General features: G+C 44.3%; 1 protein-coding gene across 2 annotated transcripts in view; it reads left to right on the top strand.

Moving 5' to 3' along the window:
• Positions 1-2225: 2225 nt before the first annotated feature.
• Positions 2226-10798, top strand: part of Tox (thymocyte selection associated high mobility group box) — a 313525-nt gene continuing 304952 nt past the window's right edge. The window contains exon 1 of one of the 2 annotated variants that reach the window (XM_090338640.1): positions 2226-2681. In XM_090338640.1, coding sequence (XP_090194766.1) covers positions 2580-2681 — 102 coding nt within the window. In that variant the 5' untranslated portion in view covers positions 2226-2579. The other variant, XM_090338641.1, reaches the window with a different exon arrangement.

The raw sequence follows: 10798 nt of genomic DNA, 5'->3' as shown, positions 1-10798 counted from the left end.
TTGGATTCCATATTCTGAATGCAGGGCCCATGCATTTGGGTTTCTACCTAGATGGAGGAAGGTAGTTGTGCTGATGTATACACACAGAAATATCTTTACTGCCCAGGTGCCAGGATGCTGGTGGCACTATCATTTCACCCCAACCACTTCCTCTTTGTGAAGTTCCAGAGCCACCAAGCAGAAATCATATATGAGTCCTAAGAAAGCTTTTAAAAATTGGCCAGTAATTATCATATGGGTAGAAATTTGAGCGTAGGTAAGTTTCATTTAAAACAGAAAAGGTTTTCTTATTTATTATGAAAGGAAGTACCCAGAAACACATTTTAACATCTATGATTTAATTTAAGAGCTAATGCTATAAACCACAAAACTTCAGGGAAATTTGATTATAAAGATCTTTATTAGCAGGAAGATCAAATTTTCTATTTCTTTTGGATTGTGCCTTTCAGCCTTGTGATTGTTAAAAGAGGACATTTAAAAAAAAATGTTCCATCTTCTCACCTCCAACTCTGCAATGCTGATTCTGATGGTTAGGAGAATGTTGTATTTTGCTACTTACGAAAGCGATGAGGAAAGAGGGAAAAAAGACAAAACACTGACTTCAGAGAAATAGAATGTGAGGGGTGCCAAGGCATAACAGAAGTTCTAGAAACTACCTTGCTTAGAGGAGAAAAAAAGAATGTTAATGTTATCGTTAGTTAACTTCCAAGGCTCTGATTGCTCTTGGAGGGTGAATGGGGAATGTTGGCAACATGTGGATAAAAGAAGAGTGCAGGGTAGCAGAACATTCTCAGTGCCTTCCTTGACTCCAGAAAGAACAGGAAACTAGAAAGAACTTCCTTGGCTTTTGTGTGTAAAGCTGCTCCCTATTGAAAAGGTGAATTTTGACCACTTAGACATTCCAGGGGCATTTTCTTGGGAGTGTGTGTGTGTGTGTGTGTGTGTACACGCGTGCTTGTGTAAAAGGGGAAAAATCTGGTTAGTGAACAAGAGCCCCTAAATCGTCCCAATCACCAGTAGACACAAACTTGCACATTTCCCAGAAAATATGCCTGGTGATGTCTGCATTTACTCCATTCACCTACAAGGAAAATAGAGAAAGAGAGAAACTCCAGTTGAAGAACACGATTGGAGGTGTGGCTACAAAGAGTAAGAGAGCCCCATAAGGGGTTAGTAACAAACGCACATGTTTTCCCTCTCCCCTGATTGTGATTGTATGCTGCTAGTCATTTTCCTCCTTTACCCTCCAAAAGCATCCCTGGTGGTCTTTTATAAGTCCCTTAGGGAGCCTCAGCCTTCCCAAATACTCCAGTGGGGTGTATGGATGGCAGGACAGAAGTGCAAGGGAGCTGGATGGGGAACCCAGTCGGAAGGTGGAGCCCTACTTAGAGCGCCTAGGGCCGGGCTATCAGGACGGCTCCAGTAGGTTCGAGTCCCGGGTGGAGCTGTCCTCTGCCGGAGCGCGCAGAGTGTTCCGGTCCCCCCAAGAATGAGGCTGCTTGGACAAGTCACCTCCTCACCGGGCCAGGAAGAGGGTGGCGGCGCAGTGACTGGGGACCGGACCGCCCAGGAGCCCGGAAAGTGGGTGCGCAGAGGAAGGGGTGGGGAGGGGCGCGGAGGAGGAGGAGGAGGCGGTGGGAGAGGGCGGGGCGGGGCGGGGCGGGCCCAGGGGTGGGGCGGGGCCGGGGGCGGGGCGGGCCGGAGGCGGGGCCGCGGGCGGGCTGAGCCACAGCGCCCCCTGGCTGCGCGCTCCCCACGGTGGCCCCGGCCCGCCGGCGCTGGGACTCCTCCGCCCCTTTGTGTGAGAAGCTCTGGTCCCGAGGAGCACGGAGGCTCCCGGAGCTTTGGCTCCGGACCGGGTCGAGCATTTCTCCCTCCTGGTCCTTAGTTCCCAGCAGCAACAGCAGCGGCGGCCGCCATTGGGGGCTGAGAGCACCCCGCGTTCTGCCGCGCTTTCTGCGCCCCCTTTTCTCAGCCCGGGGCGCTCGCTCTCCTCTCCCCAGTCCAGTTCCTCTCTTGATCCTGCCCCCCACCCCACCATCACTTCACTCTCCAATCTTAGGCATCCAAAGTGGATGAAAATAAACTAAAAGCAGAGCGAGTCCGAGTCTCCCATACAACGCCCAGGACGGAGCGCCCGAGCGCGCGTGCCGGGCGGCGAGGGGCGCGGGAGGCGGGGATGGGGGGCGGGCAGGCGGGGGGGACAATGAGCGCATGAAGTTACCTGCCCGGCAGCGGTGGCCGAGAGGCGGCGGCGGAGCAGGCTGCGCGCTCGGCGCCGACGGGTGCGCGCCCAGGCTTGGGGGGGGGGAGAGAGTTGAGCGCTTTGCCCCCCTCTTTTTTTTTTTCTTCTTTTTTTTTCTCCTCTTCTTCTTAAACAAACCACAAAACGGATGTGAGGGAAGGAAGGTGTTTCTTTGACTCCCGAGCCCAGACACCTCTCTCCGGTCCGTCTAAGGTTGTGTATTTTTTTTTTTTTTTTGGCTGAGCACTTTTGTTGTTGTTTTGGTTTTTTTTTTTTTTAAAGAAAGAAAGAAAGAAAAAGGAAAAGAAAAGGAGTTGCTTGATGTGAGAGTGAAATGGACGTAAGATTTTATCCACCTCCAGCTCAGCCCGCCGCTGCACCCGACGCTCCGTCTCTGGGACCTTCTCCCTGCTTGGACCCCTACTATTGCAACAAGGTGAACGCTCTGCTTTTGTTTGTTTCCCGGGTGTTGGCGCTATTTGTGCCCGGGAGGGGGGCGGCGGCGGCGGGCCGGCGGGCCGGCTGCGCGGCGCTGGGGTCGGCTCTGCGGACCCGGCCGGCTCGGCGGAGGCGGAGGCCGGTCCCGGGCGCGCTCGCCTCCCTCGCAGTCCGTCGCAGCCCTGCGTGCGCTCGGGGTGTAAATATTGTGGAACAGCTCCGGGGGTTTGGCCAACACGGCGATTGTGCGGAAAGTGACACGATTTGCTCGGATTCTTTCCTTCCTGCTGTTTGCGACTCAGAATCCCTGCTTAGGTTTGCCGGGGGGCTGGTGGGGGCGGGGGAGGGAAAGAGCAGGGGCGGGGGGGGGGGGTCCCGTTAGGAAAAAGAAAAGAAGAAGAAAAAAAGCACGGAATACTTTGGGGGTGTGTCTGGGGTCCCGGAACTGAGGGAGAGTCAGAGAATTGAGTTTATTTCCCAGTCTCCCGAGCAGCTGGGGCTGGTGGCATCTTGTCCTAGCCCCGGATCAGTTGCCGCCGGGGGAGGGGATAGGTGTAGCTCAGAGTTGGGGTGCAGGGTCTACCCCCACCTCCACATCCGCCCGGGTCTCCCACGGTGAAAATTGTTCCACAACTCTTTTTTTTTCTTTCCCAGACCGGTTCGGGCGGCCGAACCCCAAGTATGATGTTGCATTGGGCCGTCGGGGGTCACGATTTGGGGGGTACAGGTCCCACTTGGGTCCGTGCGTGCGCGGAAATGGCAAGTTCATTGGAAACCACGCCAGCGCGCCGCGTTCAAGTCCTAATATCTGGTGTCCGACATGGTTTTGGAACGGGGTCCCGACTGGGCTGCACCCCCAGCCAGCTGACCCTGGGTGCCAGAGCCGCAAGGGATCCCCCACCCACCCCCGGGTAAAGCGCACGGTGCTGGTGACCTGGAGTTGAGGGTGGGGAGCGGGATGAGGGTCTCTGGCCGGGCTGCGGCGGACCTGGCCTCGGCCAGTGGGTTAGGACAGTCAAGGTTACCTAGGGAAGGGGTAACCGTTAAGAATTCCTGAAGTCTCACCCCCCATCCCAGGGAGAGGGTGCGGGGACAGCCACCCCCCCACACACACACCACGAACAGCCACAGGGCCAAGCCTAGGCTGGCCCCCGGCTTGTTGGATGTGTGTGAGCAGTCCCTCTGGAAAAAAGGATGGAGGGGCGAACAGAGTTTTCTGCTCCCCGGGGCGGGCCTTCTAGACGCCCGGTTTTCTCTTGGTGTTCAACCCGCCTGGTTTCGTCCCCGCAGGTACGGTGCACGCGAGTTCCCGGGTGCATTCCTAGGTGTGTGTGTGGAGGGGGGGGGAGTCCTTGAGATTACCAACATCTGCCTGGTGGCTCCGCACCCGCAAACAGCTTTTCACCATGGCATCGAGGTGTTTCCAGGGTGTCATCCTCAGCCTCTAAGGCTCCCAACCCCGCTGCAACCGGGACTTCAGACTCACACACGTACACGAGCGCGCGCGCACACACACGCACACTCACGAGTTGGGAGTTAAGTGAACCACAGACAAGAGAGGCTCCTCGCGCTGTGCAATGTAAGACTTTGCTAAAAAGCGCTGTGCTGGTGCTCATGATGTTTCAGTGTGAAGAGGAGAGGGAACTGTGGATCCTGGGGCAGGCAGATTAGCTTTGACTTCCTTGGGAACCTTTGGGGTAGGGGCAAGTTGAAGGGTATTGGCAACTTCTGCCAGCGTGAAGGAGTTGGTGAGATCAAGTTTTATATTTGCTGGTAGCAGGTTTTTTTTTTTTTTTGAGTCCACAGGCTGTTTTGACTTTTCATTTTTTTAAAAAAATTTACTTATACAAAGAACTTGGTATTACTAGCAAATAAGATAAATAGAGTTCTGACTTGGAGATTAAAGACCTGCTCCACAGTTGTTTCTAGATCCAACTGATCAGACCCACTTTTGGCAATGAAACTGGACAAATCTTATTAAATTTATCAGTGATTTTAGGCTTCAAAAAGAAGGTAATGACTTGGATACACATTTCACTCCTCATTCTTGTGGTGCTAGGGTCAGGTTTAATTTAAAAGTTAAATGCTTTGGAAAATCAGGAATTACTTCAATATATTAAATCATTTTCCCATTAAGTGCTTTAAATAATTTTAGTGCGTGGTGCTGTGAATTGAATAAATTAATTTGGAAAGTCTTAAGAATTTCTGTGCTAGCTCATTGAAGTTCCTTTTAAGTCACTCTGTATATAAGATGCAAACTGTTCTTTTTAAATGCAAATTAGCTCTCCTTTCTATAGACTAGTTGCAAGTCTTTTATTTAACTTGCTCAGGGAATAATGGATTTTTAAAAATGCGAAGTCATAGAGTTGTGTTTAGTAGTAGTAGTAGTAGTAGTAGTAGGAAAAAAAAACCTTATGGAAATGTTTTCTCTCTGGACCAGGGACCCCTTCTCCTGCCCATCCCTAGGAGCAGACTATCAAATATACTTGTCACTGATCCCCTGTTTATATTAAATGTACAGGGGTTTTGAGTCCCCACAAAGCCTGAGCTCTCCTGTGCCAACATAATTAGCATTGGTATAACATTTCTGACCAGCTCACTGTTTGAGCTCATTTTTGTGATGTGGGCTTGCAAGGGATGTGGAAGACAGACAGAAGTTTAAAATAAAGGAAGAAAGAAATTTATACCCACATTTAGTAAAAATACAAAGATGGATGGACCAGACTTCCCAACAGACAAGACTGCAAAATAAACCATGTTTTCCTGCCGAGGTGCAAGGGACATGTAGTTGATTACAATCATTGTGTCAGGGTGTTTGTTTTTAATAGAGTGATAAGATCACAAATTACTAATTATCTTTCTTGTAAACCTGTCAGTACTTTTACTAGTTAAAGTTGGTGTGCTAACTACCAATGAAACCAGTACTTTTTTGTGCTTCTGTGGTTTGTAACTGTAAATAGAGTTTCCCAGGAACTTTTTATTATGATGATCAAAATGAGGCTCTTTTTCCTGACTCTTTCTAAACGTTTAGAAATGTAATTGTTTTACTCTCTTGGTGCTTTCTAGCACTCTTGACACTATAGATTGCCAAGACACTACTTACATTTATTCACTTAATATACTCTGTAGAAAACAGTTTGGAAAGCAGTAGAAGCCAGTGATCTATTGTAAGAGCATATTACATTATGAACATATCACTCTGCAGACTGGCCTTTATTTTTGCACAGCCCGTGGTCAGAACAATGCAAGTGATGGTGGGTACAGCGAGCACACGGCCAGAACTGATGGTATGATGTTCTATATAGCTCAGCCTTTGAATGATTAGAATAGCTCAGTGACTGGCCAAAAACATGTGGATTGGCAGGAATAGCATTCAGTTCTTGCAACTGAAAGCCCAGTTGTATTCAGACATTGAAAGATGGGTACCAGAGTAGAGTTTCATCTAATTGGACTATTTTAAGTAAGAGTCTATCCCTTAATTGAATTGAATATTACCAAAAGAAATTGGATTAAATGAGTTCACAATTAGTGTTCAGTAGTAAAATGCAGTCCTATTTTTCTTCTAGTTGAAGATGTCAAATCATCAGTTTAAATAAATACCTACAGAGTAATAACTGCTTTCAGCTTCTTAGTGCACTGTCATTTCTGAAGATTGTTTTCACTGATTTTTATGCTAAAACAGAATGAAGATATGGCATTTTTTCATTTTTACAACAATGTGATGTGTTCAGTTATTGCTCAGTATCTTCCTACATAAGGAGTGGTAATACAATTATGTTATGACATGGCTAATGACAGGGATGCTGACCTCAGACAGTAGTGGGAGAGGAAATAATGGGCTTTACTGTTCCCAGTGGTTGCTTTTGTGGCATGAGGACCTGAATCTTTCTCTGGTAGATTTAAAATTAGGGAAATCCTGAACACAAACTCATGCTGATGCTAGTTATATGCAAAGTGAAGAAAAGACATCTGGAATACTGGGCTTTTGTATTGCCATTAGAAAGGACAGTGCACATTTTTTCAGTATGTGTACATTCTTTCCATGTAAATGCCAGGGAAATGACCCATTTGTCATGAACTCTGCTTGAAAATGTCAGGGTAAGCATCAGATATAGAATAGCTCTGAAAACTCAGGATTCATTATAGACTTGGGAAAATCTTGGTTGGGTTTATTTTTCTATTTATAATGTGTTATGTGCATTATGCTCTAATGTGTCCAGACTTACATTTAAAACATAACGCCTATAGGTATGTTAAGATAGAGTCGTTGGTCATGTTTTGATTAAAAATGTTAGAAAGAGAAGGAGGGTGGAAGGAGGAGGGGAGATGCAGAGGGCCAGGAGAAAGGGAAGGATTATAGGCTATTTGGAACATCATGCTTGATTAGATATCTATCGAACTCTGTAACTTCTTGAACTTTGGGAAATTTATAGTTGATTCTGCATATGTCATTTGTATAATTAAAATTCCCTTGGGAATTTCATTAGCTGCCACTTTTCACAAGTTTGAAGTCTTTAAATGTGCTGTAAGTGATTTTAATTCCTGAAAGAGCATAAATCAAAATATCATAGTTTGGATTGCTAAATTCTATAGCATACAAAGGCCAGAAAGTAGCTGTCTAGACTTTGTGGGATATTTTATTGTCATTAATTCCACTTTTAAATATCTCTACAAAAGAATTGTAGTTATGAACTTTGGAGGGATTTTGTGTTATTTTTAACATAGCATACAAATTCTAAAATTCTCAACATGTATGTTGACTTATTGAATGAAGATATTAAATAGAATTTTGATATTCTGCCTAGAAAAATGAAGTTAATATTTGAATAGATAATTGATATTTTGTTTGTTTGTTCTTGTTTGTTAGTGGTTCTGTTTTTGTTTTTGTTTTTTTAACTCAGGGCCTCCACTGCTTAGCCATGCCTCCAGTCCCCCTGACCTTCTTTCTCAGGATGTGATTGCAAGTGGATTAAGATCAGGAAAACAATAAGATATTTGAAATTGGAAGAATTATAAAAATTTCCAGGCTTAATAGTTACTTCCTGGGTGCTAAGTGTGAATTCTAATGGGCTCTTGTTTTGCTGTGTGGGAGCTATGTCATGCTATTTTATGTATATCTGTAATGGTCTCATTCAAGAGGTGTCTTTAGCTATGGAAGATTATATACATTAACTTTCTCTTCTGGGACTATACTGGTCTTACTATTTCCTCCAATTTTCACCTAAAACTAAACTAAGGATGTGGTAGTCCTGGATGCCTTGTTCTTTTTTCCTGTTTACTGTGGCCACTATCAAAACCATCTTTACATGTCAGGTTTTCTTCCTGTATTTTGACTCTATTTTCAGGTTAATTGGAATACTGTTGACTTTCTTAAAAAACCTGAATTCTGATGCTGTCCGTTTCCTATCCCTAATCTGAATGAATGACATGGTGATGCAATGAAAAACTAAGAAAATTTGGTTGAGAGGGAAAAAATGAGCATGGCTCCTCAATCTAAGCTATCAGTCTCCTTCTTACTACTAATGGTACAAAGAACTCAGAGATCAGCTCCTTAAAATCTATCCTTAGTAAGAATATGTTGACTGGATGCCACTACAGTATGAAGATGATATTGTGGTTCTTAGTTGTCATGAAAGAGATTAGGCAGGTTACAGAGATCAGAAGGGTCAGCATGCTATTGAGCTTCCATGAGAACATGCGCAGATAGCTAAAATGGGAAGAGTTGGCCCTGTAGAACTTAATTAAAATGTGTGTGGGGTGTGTGTGTGTGTGTGTGTGTGTGTGTGTGTGTGTGTGTGTGTTCCTTCCTTCATGCTTACAAGAGCTAGTCCTAAGTCTTGAACTCAGGGCCTGGATGCTATCCCTTAGCTTTTCAACTCAAAGCTAGTGCTCTATCATTTGAGCCACTTTTGGCTTTTCTTTTCTTTTCGTTCTCATGAGGACTTGAACTCTGGGCCTGGGCTTTCCCTCGGCTCTTCAGCTGAGGTCTAGCATTCTACCACTTTGAACCACAGCACCACTTCTGGTTTTCTGGTGGTTAATAGGAGGTGAGTCTCATGAACTTACATACCCAGGCTGCCTTTGAAATGTGATCCTCAGATCTCAGTCTCCTGAGTAGCTAGGATTAAAGGCATAAGCCACTAACACCTGGCCACTTTTGGTTTCTTTTCTTGGTTAACTGGACATAATAGTCTCACAGACTTTACTGTCTAGGCTGGCTTTGAACTATGACCCTCAAACCAGAGCCTCTAGAGGAGCTAGAATTGCACATGTGAGGCTCCTAGTTGAATACTCACTCTTTAGATTCCATGGTTTCCTTCCTGCATTTTAAACTACCTGAATGTGAATCTTAAGATTTTCATGTAATCATAAGATTGGATGTTCTACTTTTACATCAATAAAAATGAAATGTGATATTTGTGAGCAGATTAAATTAAATTTAAAAACCATTAAATTTAAAAACTTACCAGTTATTGTTTAGAATAGAATTTGTATTCTATACAAGAATCTAAAATTTATGTTTTTTGAATGAAAGAAGGCTGTGTCACACCATCATTTTTAAGTTCTGTAGCTGCGACAATCCTAGCTGCAATTTTTGTCTACAGCAGACAAAATGCTTCTGGTTGAAGCATCCAGTACATAAATCCTTCCTTGTTTAAGTGTTATGTTCACATTGGCTATTTGTTTTTACCAATTTTAAGGTTACTATTTTTTTTTCATTTGTTTCCACTTCTCAGCTATTGCTATATTTTCAATTGTTATTCTTTCAACAAGTATCTACAAAATCAATAGTCACTGGTCTTCCTTGGTTGGTAGTAGTTTGTGTTAAATGGACTGTCTATCAGGAACCAAGAATGCCAAACTGCTATGGCTTATATCTGCCCTAATGTATTTCAGAATTTTTGTTTGAAACCTTGTATGCCAAGTTTTATCCTGAAAAGTAATTTCTCATTAAAACAGTTGAGTTACAAACTGCTTAGAAATGTGGATTATAATGGAAGTGCCAACAGACTGTTAATTATAAGTTTTTCCATAATACTTTGAGAGATGGAATTGCCATTAACCTGAATGAGTTTTTCCTAGTTATAACATGTTTCTCCCTACAGCATTCATTTTGAAAATGGGAACATTATATTGCTCTGTGCTTGGATGCTGATAGGGAGGGGAAAGATGGTAACAGGGACTGGGGGCAGGTTCTGCTAGAAAGAAACCATTCTCTTATGAAGAGATAGTGAGTGACATTTTCCTGGCCTCTTTAGTTTGATCTGTGGCAAGTTCCCCTAGTGTGATTAAAAAAAGTTTAAACTTCTAAAAGTGATCCTCTGAAAAGTTATCTCTGTTTATTTACAGTTTTAGAGGTCATGGGACCAGTGACACCATGAATGTATTTCACTTTGTCCATATTTCACTTGTGAGTTTTTAGTATAACCATTTGTTTATTGTTTGTCATTTCTTTAGTTATAACTTTTTATTGGTCTGTTATAGGGCTTGAACTCAGGACTGGGCACTGTTTCTGAGCCTCTTTATGCTCAAGGGTAGCCCTTTACCATTTGGGGCACAGTGCCACTTCTGGTTTTTGAGTGGTTACTTGGAGAGAAGAATCTCACAGGTTCACGGGGACTTTTCTTCTTGGGCTAGCTTCAAGCTGTGATCCTCAAGTCTCAGCCTCCTGAGTAGTTAGGCAGCTTTGGCTTTTTAATGAACCCCTTTTCTCTGAAAAGACGCCTCTAACTAATGAAGGCTATAGTTGATAAATAGCTTTGCCAGTGATCAATAAAGTATCCCTTAGTTTGAGTAACTGTGGGAAGTTACTTGTGTTTAGTCAATAGTACTTACCAAGTCATCTTCTTCCTAAATATGTTTTCATGAAAGTCTAGCCACTTTCAGGAGGCTTCTTATACCAGAGAAATTGTGTGTGTGTGTGTGTGTGTGTGTGTGTGTGTGTGTATGTGTGTGCGTGCATATGTGCACTCATTCTTTAGTGAACACGCAGCAGTATTTCTGTGTAGGTATGTGTCTGACTTGGTGCTAGGTCTGTTTCAGAGAACAACTCCACAAGAATTTATCCTCAATTACTGACTCCATCAATGTATACGACGCAGCAATGAAAGAAGG

This window comes from Megascapheus bottae, chromosome 9 (assembly GCF_031878675.1).
Source record: "Megascapheus bottae isolate mThoBot1 chromosome 9, mThoBot2.hap1, whole genome shotgun sequence".
Classification (NCBI taxonomy): Eukaryota; Metazoa; Chordata; class Mammalia; order Rodentia; family Geomyidae; genus Megascapheus; species Megascapheus bottae.
Note: the sequence above shows the minus strand (reverse complement) of the source record. Positions and strands in the feature narration are given on the sequence as shown.